Source organism: Mauremys reevesii, linkage group 7 (assembly GCF_016161935.1).
Source record: "Mauremys reevesii isolate NIE-2019 linkage group 7, ASM1616193v1, whole genome shotgun sequence".
In the NCBI taxonomy this organism is placed as follows: Eukaryota; Metazoa; Chordata; order Testudines; family Geoemydidae; genus Mauremys; species Mauremys reevesii.
This window is the reverse complement of record NC_052629.1, coordinates 74,815,170-74,834,319: the sequence shown is the minus strand read 5'-3', so window position 1 is coordinate 74,834,319 and position 19,150 is coordinate 74,815,170. Positions and strand designations below refer to the sequence as shown.

The window sequence follows — 19,150 nt, the reverse complement described above, 5'->3', positions numbered from 1 at the left end:
GTCTCCTTTCATACGACAGGCTTTCCATTGCTCGGATCATTCTAGTGGCCCTTCTTTGTACCCGTTCCAGTTTGAATTCATCCTTCTTAAACATGGGAGACCAAAACTGCACACAATACTCCAAATGAGGTCTTACCAACGCCTTATATAACGGGACTAGCACCTCCTTATCCCTACTAGAAATACCTCGCCTAATGCATCCCAAGACCGCATTAGCTTTTTTAACGGCCACATCACATTGCCTACTCATAGTCATCCTACGATCAACCAGGACTCCTAGGTCCTTCTCCTCCTCCGTTACTTCCAACTGGTGCGTCCCCAGCTTATAACTAAAGTTCTTGTTAGTCATCCCTAAATGCATAACCTTACACTTCTCACTATTGAATTTCATCCTGTTACTAATACCCCAGTTTACAAGGTCATCCAAATCTCCCTGGAGGATATCCCAATCCTTTTCCGAATTTGCAATACCTCCCAACTTGGTGTCATCCGCAAACTTTATCAGCCCACTCCTGCTCTTGGTTCCCAGGTCAGCAATAAATAGATTGAATAAAATCGGACCCAAAACCGAACCTTGAGGAACTCCACTGGTAACCCCCCTCCAACCCGACAGTTCCCCCTTCAATACGACCCTCTGCAGTCTCCCCTTTAACCAGCTCCTTATCCACCTCTGGATTTTCATTTCGATCCCCATCTTTTCCAATTTAACCAGTAATTCCTCATGCGGTACCGTATCAAACGCCTTACTGAAATCAAGATATATTAGATCCACCGCATTTCCCTTGTCTAAAAAATCTGTTACTTTCTCAAAGAAGGAGATCAGGTTGGTTTGGCACGATCTACCCTTCGTAAATCCATGCTGTAATTTGTCCCAGTTGCCATCAGCCTCATGCTCCGTAACCACTCTCTCCTTTAAAAATTTTTCCATGACTTTGCATACTACAGATGTTAAACTAACAGGCTTGTAGTTATCCGGGTCACTTTTTTTCCCCTTCTTGAATATAGGAACTATATTAGCTAATCTCCAGTCAAACGGTACAACCCCCGAGTTTAGAGATTTATTAAAAATCATCGCTAACGGGCTTGCAATTTCACTCGCCAATTCCCTTAATATTCTAGGATGAATCATAGAATCATAGAATTCAAGATCAGAAGGGACCATTTTGATCATCTAGTCTGACCTCCTGCAAGATGCAGGCCACATAAGCCGATCCACCCACTCCTTAGCAAGCGACCCCTGCCCCATGCTTCGGAGGAAGGCGAAAAACCTCCAGGGCCATTGCCAATCTTCCCTGGAGGAAAATTCCTTCCCGACCCCAAATATGGCGGTCAGCTGAACCCCGAGCATGCGGGCAAGTCTCTCCAGCCAAACCCTCTGGAAAAGGTTATATCATACCATTGACCCATTGTACTATTTACCAGTGTGGCACTTAATTGACCTATTGACTAAGCCCATTATCCTATCATACCATCCCCTCCATAAACTTATCTAGCTTAATCTTAAAGTCATGGAGGTCCTTCGCCCCCACTGTTTCCCTCGGTAGGCTGTTCCAGTATTGCACTCCCCTGATGGTTAGAAACCTTCGTCTAATTTCAAGCCTGAATTTCCTGACTGACAGTTTATATCCGTTTGTCCTCATGTCCACATTAGCACTGAGCTGAAATAATTCCTCTCCTTCCCTGGTATTTATCCCTCTGATATATTTAAAGAGTGTGATCATATCTCCTCTTATCCTTCTTTTGGTTAAGGAAAACAAACCGAGCTCCTCAAGTCTCCTTTCATACGAAAGGCCTTCCATTCCTCGGATCATTCTAGTGGCCCTTCTTTGTACCCGTTCTAGTTTGAATTCATCCTTCTTAAACATGGGAGACCAAAACTGCACACAATACTCCAAATGAGGTCTCACCAACGCCTTATATAACGGGACTAGCACCTCCTTATCCCTACTAGAAATACCTCGCCTAATGCAACCCAAGACCACATTAGCTTTTTTAACGGCCACATCACATTGCCTACTCATAGTCATCCTACGATCAACCAGGACTCCTAGGTCCTTCTCCTCCTCCGTTACTTCCAACTGGTGCGTCCCCAGCTTATAACTAAAGTTCTTGTTAGTCATCCCTAAATGCATAACCTTACACTTCTCACTATTGAATTTCATCCTGTTACTAATACTCCAATTTATAAGGTCATCTAAATCTCCCTGGAGAATATCCCGATCCTCTTCCGAATTGGCAATACCCCCCAACTTGGTGTCATCCGCAAACTTTATCAGCCCACTCCTACTCTTGGTTCCCAGGTCAGCAATAAATAGATTGAATAAAATCGGACCCAAAACCGAGCCTTGAGGAACTCCACTGGTAACCCCCCTCCAACCGGACAGTTCCCCCTTCAATACTACCCTCTGCAGTCTCCCCTTTAACCAGCTCCTTATCCACCTCTGGATTTTCATTTCGATCCCCATCTTTTCCAATTTAACCAGTAATTCTTCATGCGGTACCGTATCAAACGCCTTACTGAAATCCAGATATATTAGATCCACCGCATTTCCCTTGTCTAAAAAATCTGTTACTTTCTCAAAGAAGGAGATCAGGTTGGTTTGGCACGATCTACCTTTCGTAAATCCATGCTGTAATCTATCCCAGTTGCCATCGGCCTCATGCTCCGGAACCACTCTCTCTTTTAAGATTTTTTCCATGACTTTGCATACTACAGATGTTAGACTAACAGGCCTATAGTTCCCCGGGTCACTTTTTTTCCCCTTCTTGAATATAGGAACTACATTAGCTAATCTCCAGTCAGTCGGTACAATCCCCGAATTTAGGGATTTATTAAAGATTATCGCTAACGGGATAGCAATATCCCTCGCCAATTCCCTTAATATTCTAGGATGAAGATTATCCGGGCCCCCCGATTTACTTCCATTAAGCTGTTCAAGTTTGGCTTCTACCTCAGATACCGTAATGTCTACCCCCATATCTTCATTCCCATCAGTCCCTCTATCACTATTCCTTAGCCCTTCATTAGCCTCATTAAAGACCGAGGCAAAATATTCGTTCAAATATTGTGCCATTCCAAGATTATCCTTAATCTCCACCCCGTTTAAAGTTTTAAGCGGTCCCACTTCTTCTTTCTTGGTTTTCTTCCTATTTATATGGCTAAAAAACCGTTTGCTATTGGTTTTAATCCCCTTCGCTAGGTCCATCTCCACTCGTCGCTTTGCCTTTCTCACAGCTTCCCTGCACCCTCTGACCTCAATAAGGTAGGTTTCTTTGCTGATCCCTCCCATTTTCCAGTCCTTGTACTCTTTCTGTTTTTTCTTAATCACCCCTCTGAGACACTTGCTCATCCAGCTCGGTCTAAAACTGCTACCTACGAGCCGTTTTCCCTTTCTCGGGATACAGGCCTCTGACAGCTCCTGCAACTTCAACCTGAAGTAACTCCAGGCATCTTCCGCCTTTAGATCCCTAAATATGTTAGTCCAATCCACTTCCCTAACTAGTCGTCTTAATTTAGTAAAGTTAGCCCTTTTGAAATCGTACACCCTAGTCTCAGATGCACTATTGATTATCCTCCCATTTATTTGGAAACGAATTAGCTCATGATCACTCGAGCCAAGGTTGTCCCCTACAACTATTTCCTCAACAAGGTCCTCGTTACTCACCAAAATCAGATCTAAAATGGCATCCCCCCTCGTCGGTTCAGCAACTACTTGATGAAGGAATTCATCAGCTATCACGTCTAGGAAAAGCTGAGCCCTATTATTATTACTAGCATTTGTTTCCCAATCTATATCCGGGAAGTTAAAATCCCCCATGATCAAACAGTTCCTTAACAGTATTTACCTCCTTAAAAACATTAAAGAGTTCTCTATCCATATCCAGGCTAGATCCCGGCGGTCTATAGCACACCCCAATCACTATCCCAGGGGACGCTCTAGTAGTTTTCTTCCCCAATGTGACCATTGCCCAAACAGACTCCGTATTATCCATTGCATTGCTAGTTATTTCGTTACATTTCACCTCATTATTGACATACAATGCTACTCCCCCACCTTTACCTTTGCATCGGTCTTTCCTAAACAGCACATACCCTTCCATACCTGTACTCCAGTCATGGCTACTGCTCCACCATGTTTCAAGTTATTCCTACGATATCCGGTTTCAATTCCCGGACCAGGAGCTCCAGTTCCTCCATTTTGTTACCTAAGCTTCTCGCATTGGTGAATAAACATCCTAATTTTTGCTGTTTGGCTCCTCTCACCCTTTTCACCCAACTTGGTAGGGACACAGTACTACCAGTATGACCTGTTGATCTAGTATCCGTCCCCCCCCCCTTCCTTACACCTAACGTTATTTAGTGACAGTAGACGTTGAAGTTCAAAAGATTAACGCTTTATAACGATTCGAACACGCACTATCAATATCAGATGTCAGCCTATCCAAAGGAAATAGCCTTACATCAAATGCAAAGCTCTCAAGCAGCTGTTTCTTACGTTGCTGAGCTGTAAATGTCTACGACTGTGGATGGCAATATATTTTCATTGGTTTGTGTGTGTAGGGGAAACATAAAAACCAGCTCCTTCCTCGCCTAGAGGTAGGTTACTACAGGTCACCTCTTCCAGCCTCAGGTGGAAGCTTGAGTCGAGACCTGTGGGGAAGGGAGGTTTACAGCAGGAAAAGCATCCCCATTGGCACATGTCAGTACAGCTCACTCAAAGCTACTCCCTCAATCCAAAGGGCAGGACTCCTGCCAGCTAAAACTCCTAGTTTCCCTCACTGCCCCTTTCTCCTCCTTCCACCTCCACTCTGGTTCTCTGCCTGGCCCAGGCTCTTTGGGACACACGTGCTCTGCATGGCACGTGTAGACTTTGGTTTCTCTTGTCCCCTTCCTTCCTGCGCACTTATTACCGTAACTCCATCAATTGACTGCTGCACAACAGGCTGCCTGCTCCTCATGCCCCTCGGGGGTGGGAGTCCAGAACCCCAAGCTGGCATGCTTAAAAGCTGGGAGTTGCTGCCTTAGTCTGCCCAGGTACCCCCAGAGAGTGTTAGTGTGCTAAGGGGAATTAGGCAGACTTACAAACGTGGGGCATACCAGCTCAGGTGCTGCTTCTCACAGTCGTGCCTCCATGAGGAAATCTTCATCTAACATGCTGGACACTGGGCTGGCTTCTCTGTGATTGTGCACTTGGTAACGAGGCAGAGTTGACAAATGCAAACAGCAATCCAAAAACGTGTCCATTTTCCCCCCTTTTAATCAAATTTTGGAAAATTTCACCCAGCTCTGGAAACAAGGAGAGACGGCTCAAGGTGTGAGTGCAAACTCTCCTAGCCAGCAGCGATTACTGCCCTATGAGGGCTTCTATACAGGCTCCAGCCAGGGTGCCGCTTGGCAGTCTGAAGAGGAGCCCTGAGTTGGAGCTGTACAATGGCATTCCCACTTCCTGTTGCCATCCCTGCAGGGTGGAGTTACTATTGGGAGGGGGGCAGTTCTTAACTGGGTATTTCCAGAGTCTATAAGTTTAATGGTTTTCTCCGTGTTGCACTAACACACTCTCTGGGACATGTGGGGAGACTAGGGGCATTTCCATGCAAGTGATACTGTGCAGCAAGCTAGGTTGTAACTCTGCCATACTCCAGCCTGCCACGGCGCCAAGTGGCTGCGTGGGCCCAGCCGTCACAGTGCTAACAGCTGTCTCGTGTACTTTGCTGTAGAGCCGGCTGAAGCAGCATTACATTAGAGTGCCCTTTTAATACACAGCAGCAGGTTCACCCAGACAGTTAGTGTGCAGCACACTGGAGCGCACTAGATTTACACCCCAGCTTGCCACACAGTCACTGCCCAGGTAGACGTGCCGAAGTGAGCAGCTCCTGACTTTCTAATTCCTGAGTATGGGGGTGTCATAGGTTTGTTCCCCACTTTGAACTTTAGTGTCCAAAAGTTGGGGACCTGCATGGATCCTTCTAAGCTTAAATCCTAGCTTAGATCTGGTAACACTGCCACCAGCCAAAAATATAGTGTTTTGGCACACTCTCTCTGTTCCCCCAAACCTTTCCCGGGGGGAACCCAGACCTATCTCTGTAAAATCAGGATGGAAATGCTTACAGGGTATACATCTTATAAAAATTAGAGGGACTCTAGCATAAGTACAAGTACAGCAAAGAGGTAAAATATTGTTCCAGCAAACACACACTTGCAAATACAGAAATCAATCAAAAGACTAATCCGCCTTTTCTAATACTCACTATATTGAATAGAAGAGAATATTTCAGGAAGCTTGGAGAGCCTGGATGTACGTCTGGCCTCTCTTAATCCCAAGAGAGATCACCCCCCCCCCCAAAACAAAGAACCCAAACAAAGGCTTCCCCCCACCGAGGTTTGAAAGTATCTTGTCCCCTGATTGGCCCTCTGGTCAGGTGTCCGTCAGGTTCACTGAGCTTGTTAACCCTTTACAGGTAAAAGAGACGTTAACCCTTAACTATCTGTTTATGACACGCCCCCCAAATCACAGACAGTGGGGAACCACACTGGCGGTGATTTCTTCCTAGAACTTTAAAATAAACAGATTAATAAAACACATGCACCGTTACATATACTACTAATTATGTAAAACTACAAGATTTTCCACATTTTAAGAACACTGTTTAACCATTTGATTCTGGGAAACTCTCACGAGTGCATCAGCTACTTTGTTGCAAGCTCCTGAAATGTGTTGAATTTCAAAATCAAAATCTTGGAGAGCTAAACTCCATCGAAGCAGTTTTTTGTTGTTTCCCTTGGCAGTATGGAGCCATTTTAGTGCAGCATGGTCAGTTTGTAGCTGGAAGCACTGTCCCCAAACGTATGGGCATAGCTTTTCCAGTGCATACACAATGGCGTAGCATTCTTTTTCACTGATGGACCAGTGGCTTTCCCTCTCAGACAGTTTCTTGCTGAGAAACACGACAGGATGGAATTTTTGATCCGGTCCTTCCTGCATTAAAACTACTCCCACACCACTCTCAGATGCATCGGTGGTTACTAGGAAGGGTTTGTCAAAATCTGGGGCCCTTAGCACAGGGTCAGACATGAGCGTCGCCTTAAGCTGGGTAAAGGCTTTCTGACACTCATCAGTCCACTTAACTGCATTCGGCTGGGTCTTTTTGGTTAGGTCAGTTAGTGGGGCAGCGATTTGGCTGTAGTGTGGTACAAATCGCCTGTAATAGCCAGCCAAGCCTAAGAAGGATTGGACCTGTTTCTTTGACTTTGGGACAGGCCACTTTTGGATAGCCTCCACCTTGGCCTGTAGGGGGTTTATTGTTCCTTGACCCACCTGGTGCCCTAGGTAAGTCACTCTGTTTTGGCCTATTTGACACTTTTTGGCCTTAATAGTTAGTCCTGCCTGCCTGATGCGCTCAAAGACCGTTTCCAGGTGTTCTAGGTGTTCGGGCCATGAATCAGAAAAAATGGCCACATCATCGAGGTAGGCAACTGCATATTCTCCCAATCCTGCTAGTAGACCATCTACCAGCCTTTGGAAGGTGGCGGGTACATTTTTGAGCCCGAAGGGAAGCACATTAAATTCATACACCCCTGCACGGGTGATGAAGGTTGACTTTTCTTTGGCGGGTTCATCTAGCGGTACTTGCCAGTACCCCTTGGTTAAATCTATTGTAGAGATGAACTGGGCACGTCCCAATTTCTTGTCCCCTGATTGGCCCGCTGGTCTGGTGTCCGTCAGGTTCACTGAGCTTGTTAACCCTTTACAGGTAAAAGAGACATTAACCCTTAACTATCTGTTTATGACAGGGGGCTTGGAGTCCAATGCCCCAGTGGGCACTGGGAGCTTGACTGCTCAAGCCACAGCACCACCAGGGAGAACTTATGTGCACAATGGCTCTTAAGGAGACACCCTTGCCAATTGCTGTGGACAGTTGTTGCATCAACCCCAGCTCTAGCTGCGGCCTGCCCCATTATTAACACCCCCAAAGCACCCCTGGAGCTTGGTGGCAGGGGACTGTGGTGGCCTGTGCATGGAGGCTGCCTCAGGTGCAGGAGTGCCATGACCCACAGTAAGATCGCATCTCCAGGAATGCCGGCTCAGTAATCGGCTTGGTGTGACCAGGTATAGCCCAGTGGCTCCTCTCCCCACAAACCTTAGAAAGCTCCTCTGTCCTAATCCACCAAAACTGGCACAGGGTGCCAGAATAGGCTTCGGAGGCCCTATGGCCAGCAGCCAAACTAGCCAATTCAACTCCTGGGCAGCCCTTATGAGTCTCCAAAAAGCTGTGGGAACCCCAGTGAGCCCCTTACTGGTGAGGGTGGCCCCAGCAGCTCACAAGGCAGGTAGTTCTTGTATCTATGCCCTCCCTCTCACTGCAGGATCTTAATGCCTCCCAGCCACTTCCAGCTGTACCCTGCCAGCACCTGGGAGAGGTGAGGAGCTGTTACCCTCTGTATAGAGGGCCTGAGGCCCAGAGAAACCAAGGCCACCTCCAAACATTTTGGTCTAAATGACTTACCCAGCATCACGTTGAAAGTCTGTGTCAGGGCCCACATTTGAACCCAGCTCACCTGGGTCCCAGGCCAATGCCTTAAGAGGTTTTTAAGGCCTGGCTTGACAAAGCCCTGGCTGGGATGATTTAGTTTGGGTTTTCTTGCTTTGAGCAGGGGGTTGGACTAGATGACCTCCTGAGGTCCCTTCCAATCCTGATATTCTATGATCTATGATGACTGTTGATGCTGCCCTGCTTGCGGACGTTCAGCCGCCGTTGCCGTGTCCTCCTCTGCGGGGCTAGTGGCTGGGTGGGGTAGTTTGTCTGATACTCCCTTTGCAAGAGTCTCATGCAGGTTGCAGCATCTCAGATCCCTTCCTGCAGAACTGTTCCGCAGTTCTAGGTTTGTACTGGTACTGTCTGCTTTCTCTTCCCTGCTGACAGCTCTTGCATTGCCAGTCACAGACATGTGCGGCTACCCCTTGAGGGACTGCTTGGATTGAGATAAGCTGCCTCTCTTTGTCAGGTGTGGTGTCCGTCTGCTTTGAGGGAGACAGTGATGGCTACATTAACCTGGTAGCATATCCCTATGTGGAGAGCGAGGTTTTGGAGCAGGATGACATGCCAGAGAGGGACCAGCCTCGGCGCAAGCACTCTCGCAGGAGCCTTCACAGATCCAGCAGTGTCGGTGAGCACAAGGAGGAGAGACTCGGCCTGGCCGGTGACAACCCTGAGAGGTAAAAGGACTGGGGCTGGGAACAGTGCAGTCTGCAAGCACACCACTTCCTCATCCCTCGGTCAGCTCTGGGGCTTCCTGGCAGAATAGCTCTCCCTTGCACTCCCCATGTCATACACTGATTGGCCCCAGGCAGTGATGTAGTGCAGAGCTTGCTGGTGTGTGGTTCCTGGCTCACTTCTCAGTGCGCACACCTAGCTGTCACACACTGCCCACTTCTAGGCAGCATCTTGTCCCAGAGACTGGCCTGGTCCATCCTTCTTTGAAGTATGATCAGACTGGAGCTATGAGGCTTCTGGAGACTTGCTGCCTCTGTGGTACATTCTTGAAGGTCCCTGGGGCAAGCTCTCTGCCTTTGCAAGCTGGGGTGGTTTAAGAGAAGGTTCCACTTTCAGAAGGCTGTGCCCTCTACCGATTCTGCTTCTGCTCTGTGCAGATAGGCCCCCCCAGCATGGAGGCTCTGCCGCAGGCTCACCCAGGAAGAATTGCCAGCTTTCACTGAGACCAGAGACTGGCATTGCTGGGTTGGAGGTCAGGGCGTATAACAGGAGAGGGGATGGGGGAGATAATCCCTTGCCAGGAGAAGGTATTGGGTTCCAGTGCTGTAGTCTAACTCCTGTCTGTGACAGGTTAGCTGTCTAGCGAAGGACTCCGTAGCATGCATGTGTTCTTTTCTTTGTGCCAGCAGCATCCAAGAGACAAAGAGTCCCAAGGTGGAGCTGCACATCCATTCCGATGTTCCGTTTCAGATGCTGGATGGGAACAGCGGCCTGAGCTCGGAAAAGATCAGCTACAACCCATGGAGTCTGCGCTGCCATAAGCAGCAGCTGAGCCGCATGCGATCGGAGTCCAAGGACCGAAAGCTCTACAGTATCCTCCAGAAAGCAGAGTCAGGGCAGCTGGCTGCGTCTTCCAGAATGGTGCCAGCAAAGGCCTCCCACCTCTGCAAGGAGTGGCCGGCACCTTACCCTTGGCTCATGCTCAGAGCACACGTTCCTTTTGCCATCAACACAAGCAGAACCAGCTGGGCCAAAGTCTAGGGCCTCTTTTCCATTACTCCTTCCATCTGTCCCTGCAGCAGTGTCTGTCCAGGCACCTGGGAGGAGAGTCAGGTTTCTTCCAAGGACACTGGCAGTGCCTGCTGGCTAGGTGCCATCTGTGTCACCAAGTCATGTTTCCCTTTCTGGTCCCTCTGACAGAGGCTGGGCTCATATTTTCCTGCCCAGTACTACTGCCTTGTGGGCTCTTTCCTTTTCTCCCTACTGGGCTCGTCGTATTCCCCTCTTCTTGGCTGCTTTGTCGCTGACTCCTTTTTGTCCCCTTGTGCCCACTCCTCAGCATGCGTTACAGATCCAGGAGTCCCCAGAGAACTCACTTGGTTCCTGGTGGTTGGCAGCTCTGAGAGATTAAATCTCCTTGACATGTTTCTTAGAGTTCCTTTTGCTGGAGAATGTGGTGCACCATTTCCGATTTCCCTGTGTGCTTGACCTGAAGATGGGGACCAGGCAGCATGGAGATGATGCTTCTGAAGAGAAGGCTGCGCGGCAGATGAAGAAGTGTGAACAGAGTACCTCAGCCACGCTGGGTGTGAGAGTTTGTGGAATGCAGGTACAGTATCCCTGGGATTGTCTGGGGCATCTTCCCCACCCCTCCTCGAACATCCCCAGCCACCTGGGGAAAGCACAGCAGGATAGTGCTCTCCGCTGAGCAGTGTTCCTGTGACACTTCTTCCTTCCCAGCCCCTTGACAGCCTGCTACTAGTCATGTGTTCCAAAGAGCGCATGCTGTTGCACATCACTTTCCTCTCCGTTCCACTGGAATGAAGGAGTCTGTAACTTCTCATGGAGTGGAATGGGCCATGGCCTACTTTGCACAGTAACCAAATGTACTGAGTGTCATAGAGAAGTGCTAAAATCCAGCAAGCCTAATTAACAAGCTCAGTAACAATGTGGACACAAGAACAAATGGAGATAAACTGGCCATCAGGAAATTTAGACCTGAAATTAGACAAAGGTTTCTAACCATCAGAGGAGTGAAGTTCTGGAATAGCCTTCCAAGGGGATCAGTGAGGGCAAAAGATATCTGGCTTCAAGACTAAGCTTGATAAGTTTAAGGAGGGGGTGGTATGATGGGATAGCCAATTAATTGCCAAAATTAGATGTTTGACTATTAGCGGTAAATATACCCAATGGTCTGTGATGGGATGTTAGCTGGGATGGGATCTGAGTTACTACAGAGAATTCTTTCCTGGGTGATGACTGGTGAGTCTTGCCCACATGCTTAGGTTTTAGCTGATTGCCAAATTTGGGGTTGGGAAGGAATTTTCCTCCAGGGCAGATTGGCAGAGGCCCTGGAGGTTTTTTTGCCTTCCTCTGCAGAGTGGGGCACGGGTCACCTGCTGGAGGATTCTCTGCACCTTCAAGTCTTTAAACCATGATTTGAGGACTTCAGTAGCTCAGACATAGGTTAGGGGTTTATTACAGGAGTTGGTGGGTGAGATTCTGTGGCCTGCGTTGTGCAGGAGGTCAGACTAGATGATCATAATGGTCCTTTCTGACCTTAAAGTCTATGACTCTAGTGAAGAGCCTAGCAATTGATGCCTATTCCAGCCAGGTCAGTGGTGCCTGGGGTCTTGTCTCGGTAGCATCTCTCATACAGTCACAGACCACTTGTGGCTTCCTATACTTAGGGGAGAGGGGAGTTCCTTTCTTCCCTTCTGGGTATGCCCTGAAGCATAAGGATTGAGTGTCGTTGTACTCCTCCTCTGGCTAGTGTGATGGGGAGATGCTGCTTACAGTGGAGGACCTGGTCCTTTTCTGGAATCTGGTTCTACAGCAGTGAGTGCCACAGGTTAGTTGTGTGCCACGGGTTAGTCATATGCCATGCTGAGGGGCAGACCTCTCTTAGCAATCCCTCCATTCTATGTGGTCATGTGTGAAGTTTCTCCCCGTCCCCCTACTTTGGACACACTTTGCTGTGCTAACGGATGTGCTGCTCTCTGCTCCTGGAAACCCGGCCTGGGCAACCTTCAGTATCCCAGGCAGTGTGAGAAGGGAATGTCCCACCTTGCCTGTAAGGTTTCCAGGAGCACCACAAAGGTTTTAGACAGACCTGCCTGCTGTTGAGTGTCAGGATGTCCCCTCAGTGTCACGGCACAGGGCAGTCCAGTCTTTCACTGTAACTGTATGTCATTCATGCTTCCCAGCTAACTTGAGCTCTGGTGTTCTAGGTCTATCAGCTGGACACGGGACATTACTTATGCAGAAATAAGTACTACGGCCGTGGTCTCTCCATTGAGGGGTTCCGCAATGCCCTCTACCAGTACCTCCACAATGGCCTAGAGCTGCGCAAGGACCTCTTTGAGCCCATACTCGCCAAACTCCGGAGCCTGAAGGCTGTGCTAGAGAGGCAGGCATCCTACCGCTTCTACTCCAGCTCCCTCCTCATCATTTATGACGGGAAGGACAATAGGGCAGGCATGTTCATGGAGCGCAGGGCAGAGATGCGCCTAAAGCGGGTGGACACCTCTCTCCCAGAGAGCCTGCAGGATGACACCAGCACAGAGCCCAGCCCTTCTGCCCTGCCCAAGGTGGATGTGCGCATGATTGACTTTGCACACAGCACATTCAAAGGGTTTCGGGATGACCCCACTGTGCATGATGGACCCGACATGGGCTATGTATTTGGGCTGGAAAGCCTCATCAACATAATGGAACAGATGCGGGAGGAGAACCAGTAGGCCTGGGCTGTGCCCGTTCATTCCTACCCTAGTGGCGGGAGCAGGAAGAAGCAAACAACTTTGGTATTCAATGGTTCGCTCACTCCCTTGTTTATAACTGTCCCCTGGGCTGGAAGATCTGTGTGAGGAGTGTTAAGATCTCTGCCATCCTGCTGCCCGTGTGGTTTTGACTGCACTGGCCTTACCTTCTGGAGGAGGCTCCCAGAGGCCCCACTGGGTGACAGGCTCGCTGCTGTTGTGCATCAATCTCTTCATTGTGTATGCATTCTGGAAGGAGGACCTGGCCACAGGGAAGAGAGGAGTAAGCCAGCCCTTCAGGGTGGAGATGGAGGTTGCACTGCCTCTGCGCCCCAGAAGTCCCAGCAGAGTCTTTGGTTTGAACCTCTTCTGTCATTTGGAAAGGGCATTCATTCAAATGAGCCAGAAGTATCTATGGGGCTGATGGGTGCAGCACACTCATGCTGTTTCCTATGGTACCAGCTGTTGGTACAGCTAGCCCTGCCCCAGGGTTGTGATTGATTGATTGGGGAGTTAGTTTATGATACCGCATTTATCTTCTCCAGTTTGGGCATTGTGACAAATCATCCCAAATGGGCAGGAATAAATGACCAAACAAAACCCATTGCAGAGCTGCTGCAATGGGTAAATCGCCTTGCCTCACAGGCTGCTGTGGGGTCAGTCAGGAAGGCTTTGCTACCACCCCTCGCCACCACCTGCAGCTGGCAGAGAAACTTGTGCAGGGCTGGAAGGGCAGGCAGGCCTGAAAGAGTTTCTCTTCCACCAGGGATAAGCGTAATGTTCCTGTGAGATTGACCCTGCCTCAGTGCATTGTTCCAATGAGAGTTCAGCTAACTGGCCAGCAGTATTGTTAACAGCAAGTGAATTCACACCCTAGCTGTTCCACTAGGGTATATCAAGCTAGTCCCAGCCTCAGTGTTTGTATAGCATAGGCACAGCAGCTGGGATGGGAGTATCTTCCTAGCCACATCCAGACCAGGCACTGCAGCATGAGACTGTTGTCTTCTTTGACTCCTCCTGGGGCAGGGCTGACCTATTTCACACTCTGGAACAGTCCGTCACACTCCCTGGGGTGGGAAAAGGGAAGTGGCTGAGGGGACGGGGTTTCAGCCCTACCTTGGAAGGATCCTAGTTGAGTTAATGAGGAAGAAGAGTCTTAGCTGAACTGACAGAAGGCTTCAGGCTGTCCCCATCATGTTGTCTGTTGAGCCCCATGCTGGAGTTGCTCATTCACAGAAGTGCCTATTCTGTGGGTGGAAACAGCTGCCTGGCTGGCATGGTGACCCCCTACCTGGCCTACTCTCAGGGAACTGATATCTGCTGGCTTGTGTTAGGGTTGGATACAGCTGTCTGGCTGAACATGGCTTGGCTATGCTCTGGCCCTAGTCTTCACTCCCACAAGTGGATTTCTGTGCTGGGGACTTGAGTGACAGCAGGGAAAAGAGGTGCTCTGACCTCTCAGAGCTAAGTGAAAGCATCAGGTCACTGCCTGAGCAAAGCTGTCTAGTCTCCAAGCTGAGGATGGACACGGTGCCTGTGGCTCAGGGTTTTCTGTGTCAGAGGGATTCTCCACCTAGATGTGTCATTTCCATGGCCCTGAGACTAGCTCTTCTAACCCAAACTGTCATCTGGGGGTGGGGGGGGTTGGCCCTGCGCATTGCAGATGCACTAGGCCCTTTGACTCTGCACTTTGCCTGGGGAGCATATGTGCAGGGGCATTGCCATCTGCGATTGCTGCAGAGAGTGCAGGATTTGGGGCCGTGGGGTCTCAATCCTGTTACTGCTAGTTGGCGGGGGAGGGGAAGAGGGGAACAATGCTCAAATTTGTGCTAAAGCTTAAGACTGTCTCTTGACTGCTCTGCTGAGCTTGGTTAAAGCCCATGCCCCCCTCAAGCCTTGCAGATGGGGGCTGGGCTCTTGGCCAAGGCATTATTACATTTATTAGGTTATTCCTCCCTCCGCGTCCATGAGTTCTTCCTCCACAAGCAGCTGCTAACGGGATTTTCTCAGTGGCCAGGACACAGCAGCCGAAGATGGGCTGCTGGAGGCAATGCAGTTGTTTCCGTGGTTGAAGCAAAGAAGTCCAAGTTAGCTGGGCAAAAATGCATTGAGGTCCTTGGGCATTGTGACCAATCAGATCCTAGTCTAGTGGCCTGCCTTCCTCACTGGCCCTGCTATGGCAGGTAGCGCTAAGGAGGGGCATTTCACACCGGGAAGGGGACTCCTCCACATGTGGTTGCTTGGTCTTTCAGCATTCTCATTGTCCCCTATTCTGGGTATTGTTGAGGGAAGCGGGGATATGTGTCACAGCTCTCTCTTGTTTCTCCCCTTGGATCCTGCACTGAAGTCCTAATGCTGAGTGTGGCAAGGCTTGTATGTTGGCTTTGGTCCAGTACCAGCCCTGTATTAGATCCTGGTTCCAGGGTCACACCAACGTAGCTGGCCTGTACAGGAGCGCCCATCTCTACACCAGTCTCCTCAGTCATAGTGAGAGGTGTATACACAGATCACTAGCAGCATGGTGCATTTCCTGTTTGACTCCGTGTGATTCCCCTTGCCAAGTACCTTTGGACCATCCCAATAAAATGTTCAGAACTTGTAAATAGCCTTGACAACGGAATTGTTCTGCTTGTTGGAGGGGTTTTTATTCTGTTTGTGCTTCATAAATAACCAAAAGAAATGAAAGGTTTCGTTTTGCCAGTGCTGCAGTGTTACATTTCTACACAGCATGATCACAATGCACAGCCTTGCTCAGTAGCAATAACCCTTCCCATCCCATCGGAGTGCAGTGACATGCAGGACATGGCGTCGGATGAGCCTCGGGCTGGGCAGGAGATGAATGCAAGTGCCTTGGACTTCTGGAGGCTCGAGTTGCTTATCTGGCTTAGAGCACAAATGGAATGGCTGTTTTCCTGCTAATCCCTCCTAGGCACCATCAACACACTCCGTGTCACCCTCGCCTCCTTAATACAGGCATAGCTGGAATTGAGGTGCATAGGCATTGCCAGCTGTGGGACATTCCCCCAGGGCATACATGATGGAAGTGAGGCACTTTCACATCTGGCTGTCAATCCAGGGCGAGTTAGTAACTCGAAGGTAGCCCAGTGGGCATGCTGCATGGGCAGCCCCTGCATCTTGGCACTTCCTTGAACCCAGAGCAACATGGGGCAGTGGAAGTGACAATAGAAAGGCTTCAAGGGGGAGGTGGCCAGGTCAGCAACACATGAAGAAAGTTGTTTCCTCAGCTGCTCTTTGCGGTAAGACTTCTAGATAATTGCTCTGGATGAACATGGAGCCGTTGCTGGATTTATCGCCCTCTTGCTCTCGGAGATACAGCATAGAGTTGGATGCTGGCTCTGCAAGCAGCTCTCCTTGATGTTTCCAAGGTGAGGTCCCAAAAGTGAGACTTGCAGATCCATTGGCTCCTGGTAACCTCGCAGCTTGCCCTGCCTTGCAGAGAAGGGAATGAAGGGAATGTACCCCTAGGGGTCTGCTTCTGCCCAGGGCTCATACAGGATGTTCTCAGCTCCTTCTCTGTTATGTGGATGGGCTTTGTTGCTGGTTTGCAGAGATTGTTACTTTACTAGTTTGGGTGAAACAAAAAGTTACTCTTAGGAACTATAGCCTCAAGCATGGCCAAGGTCAGAGCATTTGCTGTTAACACTGTAGCAAGTGTCCTTCCCCTTCTGGGACCAGGAACCAGGAGTCTCTAGATAGCCCCTTCTTGAGCAATGTGCCAGCCCCTGGCTACTACCTCTGTCTAGGCAAATCCTCACATTAGATAATTATGCAGTTAGCAGAATCCTCGTAGAGCCGATCCTATTTAAAAATGGGTTCTGTATTTTTCATTGCGGAACTCCCCAGACATTCTCCAAAGCCAAATGATTCAGTATTTCATTGGTTTGACTTTGAAGAACAAAAGAAAAGGTGCTCTTCTCCTCTATCCTCGGAAGCAGTGTTGTAGTTACCACAAGGAGGTAGGAGTGAGTTGATGTAATGTAACCCTGACCTAAGAGTTTCCCAAGTGAGTGCACCCTTACGTTTAAATGCAGAGGACTGGCTGACCAGGCCATAAATGCAGCTGCTTGGTGTTGGAGTCCAAGGTTATGGGGGTGCTTTTTGTTCAGCCCTTTCCTAAAAAACTATTTTGCATGCATTGTACACAGTCAAATCCACTTCAGGTGTGTGCAGATAAATAGTCCTTCAGTCCTGTCAAGCAGCATAACCTGTTTGCCTCCATTCAGAATTTGCGAACATTTCACGCCCAGCAGCGTGAACTTCTGTAGCAGAATATACACACTCTGTAGTTGCCTTCATGTAGAAAGATGGACCTGCTTTCAGCCTTTTGGAATACATAGCCAGTCAATCTCTAGCAATAGTATGATCTGCTAGCATTGAGAGCATGTATAGGTCTATTATCAGTGCAAGTTATCTGTATCTAGGTCCCTGGTCTTACAAACATGGACAAAAGAGAACAAGACTGTTCTTCAGATAAACACTCTGTGGTTGGGAGGGCAGCAGGGGCTTGTTTTGTTGCCTAAAACCATGGGGATTTGGATGGGTTGCTGCTGTCTTGGGGAAGATGTTGGGCTGTCGTCCTCCTTTCCTGGCCTGGCGGTTATTCCTGCCCCATATCTTGTCATTGGTGGCTCTTCTTGCTGTCAGTGGGAGTGGACACCGGTTTCCCTAGCTAGCAGCTTTGATATTTGAGTTGGGCTGGTAAGTGTAATCTCTGTATAAGAATTAGCAGATCTAAGGCTTTGAAGCCTTCCTATGGAGATGTTGAAATCTGCATAAAGAACACCTGGCTCCAAAGTGGGTAGCACATTCTGTGCAGTTTCTGTGAATTTGGCCCCTTACGTGTAGTGGCTTCTCTCAACTCTTGTGCTAGAGCAAAAGCTGCAGGGAGCCAGTTTCCCCCAGAGCTGGAGAAGGGCAGGAAGGACTCATCAGCTGTAACTTGCTCATTCCTGCACCCTAGCCTGTGTGACCTCAGGCTTGTGCCAAACAGCCCTGTCCCCACAGAGGACCAAACCCTGACTCAGGGCCCGCTTGCATGCCTACTTCTCTTGGGTGTGTTGTGTTACGGGGCCAATGGAGGAGTAGTAGCTGCTCGAGGATGTTTGCCCAACCCAGAGCTATGTCACCTAACTCATCACATAAAGCTGATGTTCAAGATAACATGGAGGATGCAGTCTGTGGATGTGGCAGCTCCCCAGCATGCACTGCTCCATTGTGATGCAATTAGCCTGGTTGTACTGCTTGCTCTATAGGCCAAACCTCCATGTTAAAGTGGAGAGCAATGACATTCTGGCCTCCTGAAGGGGCAATTGTTGAGACTCCAGTCCTGCGACTTCCTCATTTTTATGATGGGGCCCCATCTCCTTGTTTCCCACTCCTAGACTCTGCCCAAAACAGAGTCACCCAAACCAGAAGTTCAGACTTCGGTGTTTGTATTTGTACTGTTATTGCATGTTTATCTCAGGAGCAAAATGCTTGTGTACTTGAAAGGTCCAGGTGTGGAGGGATCTGTGGCAAGTGTAGGAGGACTTGTTACTGGGGGAGGGGAAGGGGCCATCTGAAACAGAGAGCTTTAACCCTCTCCTGCCCTGCATCCATTTGGCTTGTCTGGGAGGTATGCAGCATCATATTGTCTTCAAGCATTTCCTGCATATTTTTAGAATTCTCTTTCAGCCCCACTTTACTGGGCCAAGTCAAGCTTATGGGCATGAAAAGTACCAGTACCTGTACTCCAGACGCTGCAACGTTACCTCTCCTGCTGTCTCTAAAGTCATGTATATACAAATAAAAGCTGTTAGAAATTTAGCAGTGATATGCAAATCTCTCTGTGCTGTTGTCTTCTCCCACCAAACATTTCCCGAACTCCTGGTATCAGCTAGGCTGCAGGAGTGCCCACCAGGCACTTCCTTACCACAAATAGGGAATGATCTGAAAAGACACAGCTGAATTGGTGGGGGAAGGGGGTATAACATACATGCCAATCAGTCGGGGTAGTGATAGTGTGGCTTTGCCATCTTTGATCTGAGTACACTGCACTGGGTATGGTGGAAAAATTGACCAGAGAGGAATCCAGGGACTGCTATGAGAACACATCAGCCTACGCTTCCTCTAACTGCTGTGCGATCTCAGACACTGCCTGGGAAAAGATCTCCACACCC

The 19,150-nt window shown here is 49.0% G+C and overlaps 1 protein-coding gene across 4 annotated transcripts in view; it reads left to right on the top strand.

The window, feature by feature from the left end:
- IP6K1 (inositol hexakisphosphate kinase 1) overlaps positions 1 to 18,797 on the top strand; it is a 118,992-nt gene extending 100,195 nt beyond the window's left edge. For 3 of the 4 annotated variants that reach the window (XM_039482318.1, XM_039482319.1, XM_039482320.1), the window contains 4 exons: positions 9,005 to 9,215; positions 9,900 to 10,084; positions 10,647 to 10,822; positions 12,444 to 18,797. In XM_039482318.1, the coding sequence (XP_039338252.1) occupies positions 9,005 to 9,215; positions 9,900 to 10,084; positions 10,647 to 10,822; positions 12,444 to 12,953 (1,082 nt within the window). In that variant the 3' untranslated portion in view covers positions 12,954 to 18,797. The remainder of the gene's footprint in view (positions 1 to 9,004; positions 9,216 to 9,899; positions 10,085 to 10,646; positions 10,823 to 12,443) is intronic. The other variant, XM_039482321.1, reaches the window with a different exon arrangement.
- The last annotated feature ends 353 nt before the right edge of the window (positions 18,798 to 19,150 follow it).